The 19656-nt window shown below is 39.8% G+C and overlaps 1 protein-coding gene across 2 annotated transcripts in view; it reads right to left on the bottom strand.

Moving 5' to 3' along the window:
* The window catches only part of RRM2B (ribonucleotide reductase regulatory TP53 inducible subunit M2B), a 33222-nt gene extending 18573 nt beyond the window's left edge, over positions 1–14649 (bottom strand). Inside the window, exons 1-2 of one of the 2 annotated variants that reach the window (XM_063079897.1) lie at positions 14573–14649; positions 4946–5101 (exon numbers count right to left, since the gene is read on the bottom strand). In XM_063079897.1, coding sequence (XP_062935967.1) covers positions 4946–5071 — 126 coding nt within the window. In that variant the 5' untranslated portion in view covers positions 5072–5101; positions 14573–14649. Of the gene's footprint in view, positions 1–4945; positions 5102–14303; positions 14461–14572 lie in introns of those variants that run through there. The other variant, XM_063079896.1, reaches the window with a different exon arrangement.
* Positions 14650–19656: the final 5007 nt, after the last annotated feature.

The following is a 19656-nucleotide window of genomic DNA, read 5'->3' as shown; positions in this document are numbered from 1 at the left end:
TTAACTGAAAGACATCTTCACAGTTCATATGTATTACACCTCTGATATTAAATGTTAATATTATAATGTGCTTGCTTTTATATATATATATTTTGTTTGTTTGTTTGTTTTGTGTGTGTGTGTGTGTGTGTGTGTGTGTGTGTGTGTGTGTGTGACCAGTAAGGGGATCGCAACTCTCGGCTTGGTGTCGCCCGCACCGCACTCAGCCAGTGAGCACACCGGCCATCCCTATATAGGATCCAAACCCGCGGCCTCGGCGCTCCCGCCCCCAGCGCCGCACTCTCCTGAGTGAGTCACGGGATCGGCCCTTACTCTTAGATATTTAACTCATCTCTTTGAACACTCAGTGTCAAAAGGTCTTATAGTAGCTGCCAGTCAAAATGACAGAATAGACAGTCCCCAGCATCACTCTCTCCCACAAATCTACCAATTTACAACTATAAAAAAAGCAACAACAGCCAAGCTGGGGCCACTAGAGCTCAGGGGAAGAGGAGCAGAGACCTGTGGAGTGCATGAAGGTGGGAGTAGCCATGATGAGAGAAAGAAAAAACTGCTCTGTTTTGAGCCCTGGCCATGCCCAGGCTGGAACCCCTGAGCACACGGAGCAGTAGCTGACAAAAGCCACAGCTGTGCCCTTCGGATGAAGCTGCTTGGAGGCGGCAGGGGAGAAGAGAGCCTTGGTGGCCCCCATTACAGCCAGACCACTAATAGGGTTCCTGTGGACCTACATAGGAGTGAGGAGCCAGAACAACTGAAAAAAAGGAGCCACTCAGAGGCCGGTGAATCATCGCAAGGGACAAAAGCACAGCCTGTCCTATGGGAAATGTTTGCAGCACGGGCAGTGGGGGAGTCAGGCCCACTGGGAGAACACTGGGACACAGCGAGGACAGCTGATCTGCACCCCAATCAGCATAGGACCACTCAGAGGAAACTGGTCAGCAATATATAGAATTGCATGGGGCATGGTTTGATGAAAAGACTCAGGCCCAGAGGAGAGTTTCTACACAACCCAGGTGCACCGGATCTCTCAAGAGAGCTGGAAGTACCTATAAAGTCAACCATTAAAACCTGAACTGCACAAAAAGCCTTCCCTAGGGAATCAGCAGCAAAGCAGCAATTTAGCTCAATCACAGGGCTCAAGTGCTGGTCCCCACAGGAAGTTCCCCCATTTTAGAAGTAAGCAAAGGATAACAAGTTAGTTTCAGCACAGAACTTAAATGGTGGGAACAGCAAATAACCCAACACAGAAATGAAAGAAAAAACAAAGTACCCACAACCAGAGAGACAAAGTTTCATACTAACTAGTAAAGATCTCATTTCACCAAAGAACACCTATAACACTTAGAAGGACCGGAAGTCCCCTGGGCTACCAAGCCAGAAAGTGGGGAGGGCCGGGGGCCTCAGCAATGTCCCCCAACACCCACAACCAATCCTGAGGGTGGGGGATGAAGGCCTCGGCCACGCCTCCCACCCCTGACACCCATAGCCAGCCCAGCAGCGACCACCAAGCCACTGCAGGAAGTGCCCTGGGCTCTTCCAAGATGGGGCGGTAGGGGACTAAGGGCCTCAGCCACGTCCCCCCCAACACGAGCAACCAGCCCAGTGACGACCACCAAGCCACAGCAAGAAGGGCCCCAGGTTCCCAAGCTGGGATGGTGGGGGGCAGGAGGGTGAGAGCTTTTGCCACCACCCCCCCTGACATCTGCACCCAGCCCAGCAATGACCAAGCCAATGCTGGAAGCTCCCTAGTCTCCCCTGTAGGAATGAAGGAGGTGCCACAGGCCTCAATCCCACCCCTCCTCCTTCCTTCTTCTTCCATTCTATTTCCTTCCCCTTTTCCCTCTCCCCCTCCTGCCCAACTGCTCTGCAACAACATCCCAGAATGTAAAAAATATTAATAAAATTACATTTTCTTTTAAAAAAAAAGGTCTTATAAGTTTTACTTATACTACACTAGTCATATTCCCTTCCAGAAATGTTAACCTTCCTGACCAGCTTTATCTTACTAGAGCAAATTCTCAATTTTACCATCTAAATATTGATTCCAAACTAGATGATTTCTATTGATCAGCCATATTTAGGAATTAAGCTCAATCACTGATAAAACAATGAAGTCTAACGTTGATTAAATGGTAACCGACATAATCTGTTTAAATGAAAAATATGTGGACCTTAAAATGTGTTTGGCTTCCCTTCAAAATATGTATTTGAGGGGCTGGACCATGGCTCACATGGGAGAGTGCGGTGCTGATAACACCAAGGCCACAGGTTCAGATCCTATATAGGGATGGCCGGTTAGCTCACTGGCTGAGCAGGTGTTGACAACACCATGCCAAGGGTTAAGATCCCCTTACCAGTCATCTTTAAAAAAAAAAAAAGCATTTGAATTTTCCAGTAAGCTGCCTACAAAATATGTACTAACCTGTATATTTTAGATTTTTAAAATAAGTGTTTCTTAGTCAAAGAACATTTATTTATTTATTTATTTAGAACATAGTAGAACACTTGCTAAAAGATGCAAGCAATTTCCAAATGAATTTCAAGAAACCTAAATATCACAAGTACCTTTTTAACATGATGAATGAAAAAGGCACCTGTGTACTCCACTTGTTCACTGAACTGTATCTAACAAAAACTTTCTGAAAACCACAAACAGTTAGGGACAGTCAGGTGTACCAAGCATAATGACCCAGTATGAAAATACTGGGTGTTTGTTTTGGTTTGGTTTTTTGCTCTATACATAAACTACAATATAACAAAGATGTTGACAACATAACAATACAATATGACAAAGATGGGTAAGTGGGTAAAATTCATGTAACAGAAGCTTCAAACGTTGGTGCCTTCTAATTTCTAGGTTAAATTTTCCCCATTCTGTGTGTTAAATAATAATTTACATTTATTTAGTGCTTACTAAGTGCTAATACCATTCTAAACATATCATAAATCCTCATAACAATCCAATGTGCCAGATACTATTTAGCCTAAATTACCTATGAGGAGTTATACATATTAAAATTTTTATATGAGTTTATAACTCCTCATAGCAACTTTCCCCAGTTCCAAGCTAGTAAGTGGTAGAGACAGGATTTGTACCTAGGCAGCCTGGCCCCAGAACCTTCATTCTTAACAGCATGTGTTTTACATGTATAAAATCAAGTTCTTGAAAAATAGAAAGATATATCCAAATAGATACACCTATCTATAGAGATGGAGATACATACAGTAGTACCTCCTTATCTGCAGTTTTGCTTTCCACAGTTTGTTACCTACAGCCAACCACAGTCCAAAAATATTAAATGGAAAATTCCAGAAATAAACAATTCATAAGTTTTAAATTGTACATTGTGCTGAGCAGTGTGATGAAATCTCATGCCATCCCACTCCATCCCACCCAGCACATAAATCATCCCTTTGTCCAGCATATCCACACTGTATATACGACCTGCCCATTAGTCACTTAGTAGCCATCTCAGACATGAGATACACTGTCCCAGTATCACAGTGCTTGTGTTTAAGCAACCCTTATTTTACTTAACAATGGCCCTAAAGAGCAAGAGTAGTGATGCTGGCATATTGCTGTAATTGTTTTATTTTGTTATTAGTTATTGTTGTTAATTTCTTACTGGGCCTAATTTATAAATTAAACTTTATCACAGGTCTGTATGTATAGGAAAAAACATAGTATATACAGAGATTGGTACTATCTACAGTTTCAGGCATCTACTGGGGTTCTTGAAATCCCACAGATAAGAGGGACTACTATACACATACACACTCACACACAGAGCAAGAGTGCTATGCAGGTAAGCTCTATCATATTTAAAGATGAAGACAATAACTATTTGTATGTTCAGTTAGACTACAAAGCAGTCACCTACATGACCAACTGTCCTTACCAGACCAGCAAATATTTTCCAACTTGCTGTATTCAACTCTGTAGTGGATTGAATTATGTCCCTGCAAAACTAACCAAAACTTGAAACGTGTCCCCCAAGTTTTATGTATTAGAAACCTGGCCCCCACTGTGACTGTTAAGAGGGTAAGAAATCCTATTATGGTAATTGAAAGGTGGAGCCTTGAAGAAGTGATTAGATTGTAGGACCATGTCATAGTGAATGGATTAAAAATGGTGATTAGTGGCATGGTTCTGAGGGCTTTAAAAGAAGAGAGGAGAGCCTGTCTCTCTCTCTCTGCTCTGCTCTTTCTGCTCCACCATTTTCACAATGTGGCACCTGCCATCACTGTCGCCGCCACCATGCCCCTCACCAGATGTGTTCCCTGGACTTGGATTTCCTAGCCTCTGAAACTGTAAGCAATAAATTTCATTTTCTTTACAAATTACTCAGTTCCATGTTATTTTGTTATAAGCAACAGACATGGACTAATATAAACTCATATCCTAGGTGGAAAATGTTGCACTAACAGAAGGCATTCCGTAGTTGTCCTGTACACTAGGGGTAGCTGTGCCAGGTCTGATGTGGCTGAGGGCAGGGCCAGATTGGGAGGAGCAGTGTGCATTCACACTGGCAGACTCTGGAATGAGTGCACTGCCTAGACAGTCAAACTCTTCATGGGACAGCTCCTTCTACAAAATCAGATAAGCCTCATTTTTTGACTATAGCTGAAAATCATAAGGAAAGGCCAGTCTTATTTGGACATAGCAAACCGAAAGTCTGTTTAAAAATAGAAAATGTTCTAAAATATATTGGAAGTAAAAATGTTCCAGAATGGGATGCCATCTTTGCAACAGGAAACTTCTGTTTCGGCAGTAGTCTAAACTAAAACATTGGTGAACGCTGCATTTAGTATATTTCCAAACCTTATCTTACACATTGATGTTATTCAATGTACTTCATAAGTTAAAATTTTTCAATATCCTGTAACGCAAGAAATGAACATTACACTATAGGACACGAATGTTGATGAAGGTGATGCCACATACCTCTTCTGCTGTCCAGAAGGATGCCTGAGCCTGTTTATACATTTTCCAAATATCGGGGTACTGGATTGGAAAGATGACAAATCGGCGAGAACTCTTTCTTAGGAGTGGCTCTTCATTTGACTTCATGTCATTTTCGTTGGTATCTGTAGATAACCTCTTTGAAAAATAAAGTACAAACACCCATTTTACATAAACATTTCTACTTTATTCATATTTAAACATACATCTGGGGGAGTTAAGAAGATATCATAGGTTTAGGAGCCAGTCTGCCTAGGTTGAATTCTTACTGTTATCTGGCAACTGGCTAATAGTGTTTGGTCAGTCATGTGACTGTAGGAAGTTAATTAACTTCTCTGAGCCTCTATTTCTTCAGGTGTAAAACAACACCTACATCATAGGTGTATTCTGGTGATTAAAAGTACTTTAAACACAGCTTGGTGCATAGGAAGTACTCAAAAAATTATTGTCATTACTGCTACTTTGAGGATAAGCACAAAACTAGACCCATAAAGGTCACAGTGGGCAAATTTCTAAGTTGTGGACAAAATGTTCCTTCAATGCCTGATACAGAATGCTGGCACAAATAGGCATCTGTTATAAGCTACTTTTTAATTTAAAATTTTTTCTAATCTTAACTGAAATACCATAATACTTATCTGAAAACTCCTTACCAACAACTTATCAGCCTTTATTCATCTTAACGTTCCCATATACCAATTTGTTATTGCTGTTTACATTTCAACACTGTGGGCTGTCTCAAAGCTTTGTGGAATAAAATGAGAAACATATATCTATATACATAGTGCTAGGAAACACCATGATACTCTAGTAGCAAACAGTGCCACATATATATATTTTTAAATCGTCAGCAAGAATATCAGAAGAGAATCAGAAGAGTCGCACGTGCATGAGAATGAGTATAAACAAAGTATGTATATATACAAATAGGCTAAATGTGTATAAATCAGGATTATTAGAACACATTTAAATTCTAGAGTCCTAATCCTGTGCCAGGCCAGTCATATTCCTTGATCCATATGATTACCTCCACCAGTCCTCTCCAAAGCACATGTGCTACTGCGGATAAGACTAAGGCTAGGTAAGATAGAAAGGCCCAAAATGAAATCATGAGGCTACACAAATACATGTGGGTTTTATGCACTTCACACACACTGCCATTACAAAGGACAGATTGTCTTGTTTTGTAACCACATGTTTAAAGGTGTGGGCCTCCTCAGATACAGCACCTGAGCCCTGGAGAATAGGGACTAGTTTTTATATGTTTTGGTGTCCCCAGAGCCTAGTACTGTGTCAAACATAACATCAATAAACATTAGCTAACAAAGTAAATGGCTGCTAATTTCTTTTCATCCTGTGCTCTCACTACTGAATACCTTTAGAAAATCTTAATTTAATATAGGACCATAATACACCAGTGACAAAACCTAATAACCACTTATGGTGGATTGAATTATGTCTCCCCAAAACTCACTGAAGCTTGAATTGTTTCCCAAGTTTTATGCATTAAAACTTAGCCCCCACTGTGATTGTTAAGAGGGTGGGAATTATGGTAATTAAAGGTGGAGCCTTGAAGAGGTAATTGGATTGTAGGACCGTGCAGGAGTGAATGGATTAAAGATGGTAGTCAGAGGAGTGGTTCTGAGGGCTTTAAAAAAAGAGGTGAGTCTGTCTTTCTGTGCTCTCTCTGCTTCCACTATCTTGCAATGTGAGACCCCTGGGTCACTGACGCCACCACCAGATGGACTTTGGACTTCTCAGCCTCAGAAACAGTAAGCAATAAATTTCATTTTCTTTATAAGTCACCTGGTTCAGTGTACTTTGTTATAAGCAACAAAAATGGACTAATACGCCACTCAAGTCAAGCCTTCTCTGAGTACTGATGTTTCCTCCTCCCCCCACCACCCCAAAGGCCTGGGTAGGTTCCTGACATAGCACATGGATCACTGCAATTTAATTCCCTGTTAATTGTCTATAGTGCCCTCGAGAAGATGCTTCTTGAGGGTAAAATCCATCTTCACCCTTGTGGAATCCATAGAACCTAGCACAGTACCTGTTGATAGTCATTCCACAAACATTTAGGCAAATATTTTAAATGGAAGTTCTCAAGTTTCTTGTTTGTTTGTTTTGCCATCAAGGGCTTGCAATCTCAAAGGAGTAATAAGATACCGAGACACTGCAGTTCCAGGCTCCAGAACAGGAGATACACACAATAGCAAGTCCTCTAGGACTGGCATTGAGGCTGCTTTTGAGCCATTACCACATAGATACTTTATATACATTATTGGAAGATGTAAATAACATACCCAGGGTCCTACAACTAGTAAATGGCAGACATAAGATTAGAATTGAGGTATGTCTGAACTCAAAGCCTTGCTGTCATCTCTGTGTATGTGTATATCTACAGCTGAAGTAAGGACAGCCTACATTTAGAATCCAGCATTCAAAATACTGAGAAGAATTAAGGCTAAGGACAGCCTTAATACACTACTATCTCCTGCTAAGCAAAAGATAATTTAAAAGATAATTTAACAAATGATAGTGATATAATCAGTGAAATGAGTGTGGGGAAATCCACCAAATTTGATTCCAGGAATAAGTGAGAAAAATCAAAGTAATTTCCTTGCAAGTAAAAGTAAAAGAACTGAGGTGATTTGAGGCTGGTGAAAAACAGCCAAACTGGTAAGGTTTAAGGCAGTGATTTTTGATTTTGCAAGTTTCAAAATCTATATGGTAATACTTTCTCAGAATGCATTAGCCTTCCCCTTTCCCTTACCTAGGTTAAAATTACTGTATATAATGAGATCATGAAGCATGTTGTTGATGGGGATGTGTTTCATATGTAAATGATGTGACAGTAAAACTAAGATTGAAAATCATTTTGGAAATTGCCAACTCGACAGCATAACTTGACATGAACCAAATGAACATATTTTACTTCAGACTGTTCCTTATAGTAGAAAATTGTTTTCACTTATGATGTAGTATTATTCATATTTTCAGGCAAATCATTTAACCTGAGCATCATGTTCGGCAAGTTAAAGATAATAATACTTCCCATACTTATTTCAAAGGACTGTGATAATAATTAGAGGAGTTAAAGGTTGTCCCTATATTCAAAGAATTATGATAGTGGTTAATTATTTAATCAATCATTAACCTCTATAACCGTTCTCAAGGAACTTTCATTCATGAAGTAATTAGAGAACTGCTGGAGAGGCTTAAAAAGTGAGATACTCAAATGTAATTGAGATGAGCAAGAACTGAAGCCCAATTTAAAAGGCAGAGGTCAACAGATATTTCAAACCTTTCTTAGCCCACATTGCTCTTCCTTTAATTCCTCTAGATCATGCTTTTACTATAATTTGGTAACATTTTGATACCATTCTCAATTTTTCTTTTTGTTGCATATTTTGTCATTGAGATACAGTGCTGAAAATCTTACCTTCACTTTTACTTCACTATACAAATTTGCTATGTGGGGCATACTGAAAGTTGGGAAGAACACCACAGGACGTAACCCTTTGGCACCAAGCATCCTGACCCTGAATGGTGTTTTTAAACACTGACAAATAATTGATCACTGTCAGGTTATTTGAAACTGCTGAAGACTAGTACCTTTACATAGAAACAAAAGTCACATTTGTATATACATTCTTTCTGTTCTATCCTGATAACATGCAGATTGTTAAAAGAAGAAGCTGGATTAGGAGGATATTATGAAGATTTTGCAATGTGAAGAAGAGGGAGTTTAACCAACATAAACCTGTGAACTGCACTAGAGATGACATATTGCTTATTTCATGATGTTTAGATAAATGCACAAACACATATTTTAATACAATTTTGGGAGGTTCATGCATCCTGAAGCTCTAGGCTCTCTAGGGTACACTATGTGGACCTGAAGCTAATAATTCATATTTTAGAAGGAAAAACAATGTGAATAAAGGCATGATGGTATGTGACACTTCATAAGAACTAGAAATAACTTTCTAAGTCTAGACTTTATGGTATATGGGAGACAATGGAAGGAGATAAAACCTGAAAAAAGGCAAAGAACACTTCCCAATGATTTTTCCAAATGAGCTTTGAAGATCTCTGTGGTCCCTCCAATGTTACAAACCACAGATGAAAATTTCACTTTTAGATGTGTTTTTAACCGTTTCAAGTAGTAATAAAAATAACAGAAATGTTTTATAGTGTACAGACAGAAAACTGCCAATACATAGACTTGTGTTTCCAGGTTGTCTTTTTTCTTTCTTGGGGGATGATCTCAGATGAAAGTTTCTCTTGTTATCTATGTTTAACTGAAGAATACCATGAGAAAGAAAGATAAGCGGTTAAAAACAAAAAACAAAAAACAAAAAAACCAAAACCACCTCGTAACAAATTTGTATCAATTTTATCAGCTTTGAACCAAGATTTTCTTTTCTAAAACCAAACAAAATGTTAAAAACAATACTAATGATAATACAGTAAAGGTCCTATTATTTGAAATGATCCAAACTAGTAGCTGGAAATTGGTTAAAGAAAGGAATCATAAGAAAATGATGTATGCCTTAAACTATTTGGTTTAATTTAAAACCATAAATTTACAGTTACTTTTATTAATCATCTGCTATAACATCAAAACGTTTTGTTTGCCTTTTAATTTGGCTCACTGAAGTCCCAAGTCTTTCTGACATACTGCAACATAATACATCACCTATACTTTCTAGTTTTAATATGATTAAGGTAGAACCATCTGACTGCAGAATTCTTCTATATTTTATAATTTTCCCCATCTTTCTGTACTTGTCATGCCTACACCTAATTCTATAGAATTTGTTTTCAACAATTCACCTTTACTGAGTTTTCCAAAGTTTTCGATTTAAGTTTTTACAGATACAGCTTTTATTTCATACTCATATTTTATTAGTTAATATAATATTTAATTAAATTATAATAATTACAATATAAATACAATTGGTATAAATAGAATTGGAAAGACAACTGATCCTGGTAAGGTATAACTCAACCAATGAGAAGTTACGTGGGTGCATGAGAGAGTAGCCTACTAGCCATATGCATTCTAAAGTCTGTGGGTATCTATATATTTTACAGCATTGATAAATCGACAGAATTGGTTAGTAGTAAGTTGATCAAGAGAACTTCTGATAAATACGCAAAGAAATTATTTGCTAAATCTGACATATCTTCAACTATCATGTATTTTCCAGTTCAAAACAATGGGCTCATTCAAACAGACTGACCATTGCATTGACTATATATATATTAACTTAAATAAGATTATATTAATAAAATAGATAAAAATAGATTTTATCAATTGATGTTACTCTTATGGTTTTGTTTGGAAAATGGGCTCAGATATTAAAGACCATGGGAGGGCCTTGAATTATACATATATGAATTTTACCACAGTGCTTTCTAACCAACTGAGCTAACCAGTCAGCTCCCCCGTAACCATTCTGATACACTGTACTGACGTTTCCTTTTTTATCTCGGTGTCATCATTTTGATGAAACAAAACAAAAACCATTTAACTTTTGGCTTTTAAAATACATACTCCATCTCTAAGTTTTATCTAAGATTAGGTTGGATATATCTATTTTGCATATTAAATGGATAGTAAGAAGTTAATTTTTAAAAAATTTTGGAGCAGGTCAAAGTGGTCTGCTTTGATATACAACACTTTGGCTTCTGGCCTCTAACATGTACATTACTGGAAGCCACTGAAGGTTTTCAGTCAGGTAAGTAACCTAATCAAATCTGTGTTTTAAGATGACTTTTGGGGCCGGCCTGTAGCTCACTCGGGAGAGTGTGGTGTTGATAACACCAAGGCCATGGGTTTGGATTCCATATAGAGATGGCCGGTTAGCTCACTGGGTGAGCGTGGTGCTGACAACACCAAGTCAAGGGTGAAGATCTCCTTGCCAGTCATCTTTTTTTTTTTTTAAAAAGATCACTTTTGTAGAAATACAGCTAGATTAGAAGAAAAACTGAAGTGGAGAGAACAATGAAAAGATTATTGCACTACCCATCTCTTGCCTAAGAGAGAATATCAGCAATAGAAACACACAAAAAAAAAGACTTAAGAGATTCAGAAGTGGAATTAACTACTCTTACTAAAAATTTGGATTTTGGACAATGAGATAAGGAAGAGTTGAAGATGCCCTTGATATTTCCAGCTGCAGCAACTGGCTGATCATAACAAGAAATAAGTGAGAGGGAGGGAGGGAGAAGGAAGGGAAGGGGGGGAGTGAGGGGAGGGGAGGAAAGAAAAGAAAGACTCACATAGAAAGTACTCAGTACCTGGAGAATAAATGAATAAGTCAGACAAAAACTCTTGCTTCTCACATAAGATGTTTAACAAAATTTGAATTAACTTCTTCTCCCACCCCAAGCAACAAAAAGTTACAAACACAAAAGTCTTTACCAAGTTAACTTGGTCAATAAAAAAGATAATGAATTCAGTTTCAAGAAGTCCAGCAGGCAGCTAAAAATATAATAGTATGGCACAGGAGTGATGTAGATTAGTGGTTGCCAAGGGAATAGATGTGATTATCTAGGAAGAACATATAGACAGCAAGACAACTCAGGATGCAGCCTAAGACAATGCTGATATTTAAAACGCAGATGGAAGAAGAGGACCTAGCTGGGATTAAAACGGACTGAAATGGATGCAGGGCAAACAAAAAGAAAAGCAGAAGTGATCCAATTTAACTAAATCAAAGGATCCAGACTCTGAATATCAATCAGGCTAAGAGGCTAGGAATTAATTTTGTGGCCAAAGATTTTCAAACACCTGGGGAGCCTGGGGCTCAAACACCAACTCTCTCTCACTGATCCCCAACCCTAGGTGCTGGCATTCATTTTTGGATATAATTTTAAAATCATTCCTATGGATAGTCATGGGCAGTTTCTGAATAGGAATTAATATGAATAGAGGTGGCATTAAGAAAATTAATGATATCCATGTGTGGGATGTATTAGAAAAGAAAAAACCTAGATTTTGCTAGCAAGTAAGGTATCAACTTCAAAGATGAAAATGAGGACCTGAATTAAGATGTAGTAATTAGAAGAAAAAGCAGCTTCAACAGGACCTTGCCAGCCTGAGGAGCTGACCATATTTTGGTGAGAACTGAGACCCTCTTGGGAATTTTTATGGGGGGGGGAGTGGCAAGGAGGCACTGGTTTAATGAAGGATTGACTTGGCAATGGTAAATAGGATAGGATGGCAGGTAAGACTGGAGGCAGAGAGACAACTGAGTTGTAGCTGCACAGGTATAAGGTGATGAAAATCTGAAATAAATGTTGGCAATAGGTATTCCTTAGTAACATTCCACTGTCTTTCTAGAATGATGCTTCCAGTTTTTGCCTGCCCTAGTTTTTGGTCAGCTGGTAAAAAGAGGTGACCAGGCATGCCAGGACATGCCAGGACAACAATCTAGGTCAAGATTCCCCATCTAGCACTTACAATGCCCTGATATAGGCTGGCATTCTACATGGCTCCTACCTCTCATCCAGCCTCAATCCACCACTTCCATTTGTTTGCCTTTACCTCTCTTCAGGCGAAGTGAAATATTTGTATGTTTTCATAGTTTTACAATATTTGTAAGTATCATTTTCATTCTTCCATTCCCACCAAATATGACAAAGCAGATGGAATACTGAATTTGGCAAGAATTTGGTTTCAAACCTAGCTCTACTATTGAGTCCTGGGCATGTCATTTAATGTTTTCTGGCCTAAGTTTTCTTACTTTGAAAATAGGGACTATGAATTAGAGTAGTAATAGTTAACTTTGAGAAACTAATGAGAGCTATGGACTCCTTTCTCAGGAGACTCATATCTGCACATGCAAAATTTACATATAATTTCAGGAGATTCATAAACTCCCCTTTAAGCCCATCTAACAACGCTTTAGGCAGCATTTCTTAAAATGTGTACCAGGATCACCTGAAGTGCTTGTTAAAGATGCAGATTCAGACCCATCCCAAGAGATTCTCCAAGTCTGGGGTGTGGGCCCAATGATTTGCATTTTTTACAAAGTATTCCAGGTGATTCTGGTGCAGGCAACCTATGTACCTCCAGTTAAAATCTTTTGGATCAGGTACAAAAATTCTTTCTGTATACAAAATTCTGCTCTGTCTTTGTGAGTCTGTATCATTGAGATAGAGATAATAAATAAAAGTTAACTTCCAGGTGTTGAGCGTTGAGTGAGTGCTGATACCATCAATACAATCAGAAAAGTCTGAATTTTCCCATCTGAGTGGGTAAATGGGTACTAAATGCATTTGTTTCAAAAAAGGAAGAAAAGGTTTGAGGGATATTTACAATTAATTAGCTACTAAATGTTTGCAAAATCAAAATGAAATGAAATCAAATCCCATACCTGGAATCTATAACCTTTTAAAGAAATGTAGGGCTAAGCATGAATCTCTGAAACTCTTATGTTCCCTCCAAATCTTCACAGTGTTATGTCAAAGATACCACACACAGCAACAGGTTCAAGTACAAAACTATTTCTCTTGTTCACAGTTTAGAAGTATTTGCAAAATAACAGGGTATGAAAAATATACAGCAACAGCTTAAACTACCATACAACCACACAGTCTAATAAATCCCGGCCTATTTACTGTCATTACATACTTCTATTAGCATAGAAGCAGAGAGAATAAACAAGTTAACCTAGGTTTATTAAGCACCTACAGTTTTCGTGGCACTTTGCATACAGCATTTCTTAAATCGCTGTAAGGGAAGTACCACTTCCACTATATAAAGGAAGAAAGTGACATGCCAAAGATTCACAGTTAAAATTGCACAGTCGGAGCAAAATTAGCCTATTTTTTTCATTGTTATGATTTCCCGTTCCCCTTTTACCTATCATCTCCACCCCACCCACCTGTGTCAATTTCTACAAGCGTCCTTCATCTCCTTGTAACCATCCCAGGCTGTATGCATTAATCCAGTAGATCCGCCGCAGTCCTCTTTCCTTGCCTTAGTTTCCCCAGCCAAGGCTCCAGAACAGGGAAGGAGGGGAGGAGAGCATGGGGCGGATAAATGAGGGGGTGCGCCTCACCCCGTCCTGAAGCCTCAGAGCGTTGCCCTGGGCTGGCCCCGGAGCAGAGCAACGGAGTGTAAACCCGGTTCCCTCCCTGCCCCTCCCCGGAGACGGCCTCCCAGACGCTGTAAGACGAAATCAGGCTGCGGGGAGGGCGTGCGGACAGGCCTACACCGGTATGTGACTTCAAAGAGTAAATATTCCTACAGTAGCCCTGTAACTTGCAATCTACAGGCCAAACGTGACTGTGGGGCGGAGGATGCGACAGCAGCATTTACCTCATCCTGCTCGGGCCTAGCCACTTCCGGCCTTTCCGGGTCGCCCATCGCGCAGACTCCGCCAGAGCTACAAGCGCTGAAGAAACAGCGCCGCCGGCCACCTTCAACTATGACAGGACCCAGGTGGCTCGGGGGTCCTCTGGGTCCGCCCCACCCCCAGCTCCAGCACCCGTCCCTACTCCGCCCAGCCCCGCTGCGCCGGCCCCGCTTTTTCTCCCGCCCACTGGGTGACCCGCCTGCGCGGGCCCGGGCCCGATTCCCCCGCCTACCTCGACTGGCTCCGCCCCCCGCCTGAGGCCCGAGGGATTCGCTGTCACTATGCCCGCGGCTCCCGACTCCAGGCACGGGTCCCGTCAGCCGCCTGCCCACTGAGGGACTCCCCGTACTCTGGGCGGCCCCGCCTACTCCCCCGCATCAGGGCCCCGCCTTCCCCAGCCGGCCCCGCCTCCCGCCTGCCCCTGAGGGGACCCCTCCTCCTCCACTCGCCCCGCCTCCCGCCTGCAGGAGGAGCTCGTCCGGACCCCGCTGGGCCACGCCTCCCGGCCTAGGAGGGGCGGGACTCGGTCTGAGGCCCAAGGCCCGGCTCGTCTCTCCGCCCCGCGTTCTACTCACCTGCTGTCGAGGGGCCCGGCATGCCAGATCGAGATTCCCCAGCTAGCCCTCGTCGTGCCCCAAGAACACGGTATGCTGCGCTAACTCGGCCTGTCCTGAGAGACTAACAAGCGGCTGTAGGACCGCCCACGGGAGGAGCGGGGAGAACGCGCTGTTGATGTGTGAACTGGGGGGGAGGGGAGGTAGTCATGCTGTCAAAAATTAATCGAAAAAAAGGCTAGCTTGTTTTGTATTTAAGCAACCGAAAAGAGGAAACGGAGGAGTGTGAGTGTGAATGGGGATTGAGCGTGAGGAGAAAAAAATTACTAAATTCAGGAAAATATTTTGAAACCTCTGTGAAATTGTTTCAACAAACTAAGCTTTTAGTAATATTTATTGATCTCTTACAAAGTACCAGCACTGTACTGAGCACCTTATGTGAATTAACTCATTTAATCTTCAGGACATCTCTGAGAGGTAGGTATAGCAATTTCCCTCACATTACGGATGAAGAAACTGAGTCTTAGGATAAATAACTACGGCTTTTCAGCTAAAAAGTAGTAGACTCCAGAGTCTCTTTGCTACATGCTCTTTTCAAGACCAGAAGTTAAAGTGGAGAGGAAACATTCCTGTGTAATGTAATGGCAGTGGACAGTGGCTACTGATGGTGACAATAATTTGGTTGAATTACTAATACCCTTCTCTCAGGGAAATAAAGATAACTACAACAGAAAGAAAAAAGTAGTTTGGTCTAACAAATAAAAATAAGGTGAAAGAAAGATTTGTTTAAGTAGCTTGAAGCTGCAGTATTGAGGGGACCTTGCCATGCCTTTAACAACATGCACCTTTTTTGTGGATAGCTGTCTGAAGTATGGTAAAGTAGGATAGCAATTTTACTGTAAGCTTTGAAAATGACTGAAAGCTCTTTCTAAAACCTACCCTAGAGTGGGAGGAGAGTGTTAGCCATTCTTAAAGCAATTAGTAGGGGTCAAATGCTGAGTGAAATTTTTTAACATATATTAACTTTAAATGACAGTCACAAAAAGAAAGTAAAAACAAATAATAGTCACATACATTCTATGAGGAAACTGAGTCTCAAAGAAGTTAGATCGTTTACCATACATAGGCCACATGGCAAATAAACTAAGAGCAAGTATTTATTCATTTAATTAAAGTCAACAAACAATATGCCTATTATGCGTCAGGCATCATGTTAGGTAATGAAGATACAAAATGAATGAACTTAGTGAAAAAGAAAATGGACCCTGGAGCTGTATCATCATGGCTTGAATTCTAGTTCCCTCATTTATTAGCTGTGCTATCTTGGGCAAGTTACTTAGGCTGAGACTCAGTTTACCGACCTATAGGATGTGAGTAATAATAACGCCTTTTTCATAATGTTTGTTATGTGGCTTTAATACTATATTACTGGGGTGGGAAATTACTTTGATGCAATGGTAGCTTCCAAGTACACTACTAATCAAGCCATCCAGAGGAACAGAAAGGCTGAGATCAAATTGAGATGCTTGAATCACACAGTTTATTACATGTATTTATTTATTTTCATTTTAAACAAGAAGTTTACTTAAACAACAAGATGTTTGACATGAAGGGAAAACTATTTAGGATTCTTTTTTTTTTTTAAGAGTAATTTTTCCCTACTTAAGATAGGTTGCCTTACATATAACAGCTATATAGAAAAAAGTTATAAAATTATTCTTGGTTTTACAGTGATTAAAAACATTAAAATTCTCCAACTAAACAATGTATGCAAGGATTTTTATGGTTTTTGTTGTTGCTGTTAAAACAATGAGAGCAAAAAAGATAAGAGCTGAATGAGCATGCAGCTAATGGAGATGGGGGTATTTTGACAGAACCAGTATTTCCCCATCCCTTCTCCATCTGATGTCAATGAAAATAATACCATTGGCCATTTGGTAAACAAAAAAATGCAGTATCCTTGTGCACATACACCAGTTACTCTACGTAATGTAATGAAGAAGGGGAAAATGAAAGAATGGAGAAAACTGTACAGTAGTAGTCAGGATGTGGTGAAACCAAACTGCGGTTTTCTAATTGAGAATGCATTCTTGGTCTGTGAGAACAGAGTTCTGGAATAAAGTAGCAGGTTTCTTTTTTAGTAGATACCTTCTGTCTATTGTTGGAACACATCAGTTGGCTGCTCGTTGAATCAGAATCTGATCTGCCTCAATGACAAACACCGTTGTTCCCAGTAGGCTTTCTGTGGTGTGATGTCACCACAGACCTGTCATCCTACCCTGCCACCTTCAAATTAATATGATCATTGTTCTCAGTCTTAACTCCTTCCTTGGGCTCTTCATAAGCCATGGTGAGTTCCAAGTCTGCACTGAATGAGCACACAAGCAGCACCCTCTTAAATCAATTTAAAACATACAGCAAGGGGAAAGAGATGGGAAAAGATAACATTTTTAGGATAGGGTATAATGAGGGGAGGGAGTGCAAGGATTGTACTGTCTGAATCTTAATGTTAATGTTCATGTCCTGTCTTTGCTACATCAGCCTTCCTCACTGGTAATGTATTTTGAGGACCAGAGTTGAGGGTGATTAAGAGTGCTCAGCAGACAGAAGGTAGAACCAACACATGCTTACTCTTTTGGAAACATGCAGGAACAAGTATACCTGGCTACAGCTGTAACTTGCCATAAATTAGCCTGCTGAACAGCTATGGGTTTTATCTGTGTTTCTTGGACAGAGCACATGTGGGGCCAGAATAGATCTCACCAATTGGTGGCTGATTTAGGGATAACATAGTTGGCAATCTGCAAGTGACATAATCCCTACCTTATGATTTACTTGTTCCTTACAGCCCTTTCTGTCTATAAATAGCACTCTTTTGTCCCATTTTATTGATGTTCAATACAGATATGTTCCATTTATTCTATCTTTAAAATGCCTAACAAGTTAATAACTTATTTACTACTTATACTTAACGCTCCTTATAAATCTCAGGTCTGACAAGCTATTTGCTCCCATACTTAGTTTCTCTCAATTTCTATAGCAAAATTGAATATTCTTAATATAGCAAAAACACATTACAGTGCTTATTAACAGTGTAGGCACTATGTATTAGTTTCTCCCAAGATGAGGGACCATAGAGAGAAGGAAGTAAGCTCAGAAGCGGTATGTGTACAGGCCCCAAGGTGACAGAGGGCATTAACCCACCAGAGTATTGCAAGTCTTTCAAAATAATAAGGGAGCAAGTAGAGGTTAAGGCTGCAAAGCAGGATTCCAGACATGAAAGGGCCTTGGAGTTTGGACTTCATCTTATGTGGCCATGGAAAGTCAATGTATTTTAAAAATGGGAGTAACATGATTAATATGCATTTTAGAAAGATTGCTCTACCTCTACATATTGAAGGAAGCAAAACAAGAAACAGAAATCAGTTAGTAGGCTGTTGAAGTAATCTAGGTAAGATGGTGGTGACCTAAAGTTAGGTCACAATAGTGCACCTGGAGAGGAGATGAATTCGCGATAAGGATTTAATAACTATAGGACTTGACTGTTAATTTGAATGTGGGGGTAAAGAAGAAATTGGGTATGATTCCAGGTTCCTGACTTGGGAACAAGATAATTTATTGATTCATAAATGATTTTCAACCCAGGCACCATTCTGTGCACTGGACTTAGAGAGGTGAATGAGGATAGAGTTTCTTTCTTTTTTGGCTGGGGGAGGCAGCTGGCCAATACAGGATAGTTTCTGATGGCCTCTGTTCTTGTGGAGGGTCACTGGGAGAAGTTATACAATAAACAAGTAAACTAATTTCAGGTAGTACATGGACCAAGGATGGTGGGAATTGGGCCTATGCCTTTGAAGCTTTTAAGGTAGCCAAAGCTGTGGGATGGCAGGGGCTGCTATTCTTGTGTTACCCTCATCAGTTCCCAGAGGTCTAAGGCATAGAAGTAGGGGTAAAGTAAAGAATGGCAAAAAATTATATGAAAATCCTGGTTCTCCACATTGACTTCCTCAAATCACTTAAACCTTCAGCTGTTTTTTGTTTGTTTTTGCTTCCCTTCTTTAAATGTTCCAAGATAGTTCTGCTAAAGTTTTATCTAAAAAAAATAATAAATCAGTTGCAATACTTACAGTGCTTCTAAAAGTACATATGATCAAGAAAACATATTACTTCTCATCCAAGTCAAGGATCATAGCTTTTCACTATAGTGCTCTATTTTCATTTATTGTAAATAGTTACTACATTAGCTCCAGATTTTGATACCTTTAAGGAATAAATTCTTTCATTCAACAAATACATGAATGCTTACCTTATTCAAGGCCCCATATTTTAGGTTACAGAATATCTTTTAATATCCTAAACTTCATCAGCTTTGGGTATATCTTCTTAAATAACTTTTTTTTTTTTGGTCAGCTGGCCGGTATGGGGATCCAAACCCATAACCTTGGTGTTATAAGGCTGCACTCTGACCAACTGAATGTTATCTTCTTCTTAAATGAAATGCACGCTTCTCTGCCTTCTTCCAGAGTATATAGAACAGTTTTTAGGGGAATAAATAATTATCCTGAGCTGAAGTAAATGTTAGCCTTGGGTGCTGTTTTTGAATTGGGGAAGACTGCTGGGAATGTCATCTTTGTGTAGCATATTAATGTTTGCAATATACATATTTTTAGACCTGGTGCTACCAAATGTTTCTGCATTAAATGGCTCCATTCTGTTCTCCTTTTTGAACATTTGCTAGTTTCTTTGATCTTAATTTTGCTAC

Source organism: Cynocephalus volans, chromosome 15, assembly GCF_027409185.1.
Source record: "Cynocephalus volans isolate mCynVol1 chromosome 15, mCynVol1.pri, whole genome shotgun sequence".
Classification (NCBI taxonomy): Eukaryota; Metazoa; Chordata; class Mammalia; order Dermoptera; family Cynocephalidae; genus Cynocephalus; species Cynocephalus volans.
The sequence above is the reverse complement of the archived record's forward strand: the minus strand, read 5'-3'. Positions and strand labels throughout refer to the sequence as shown.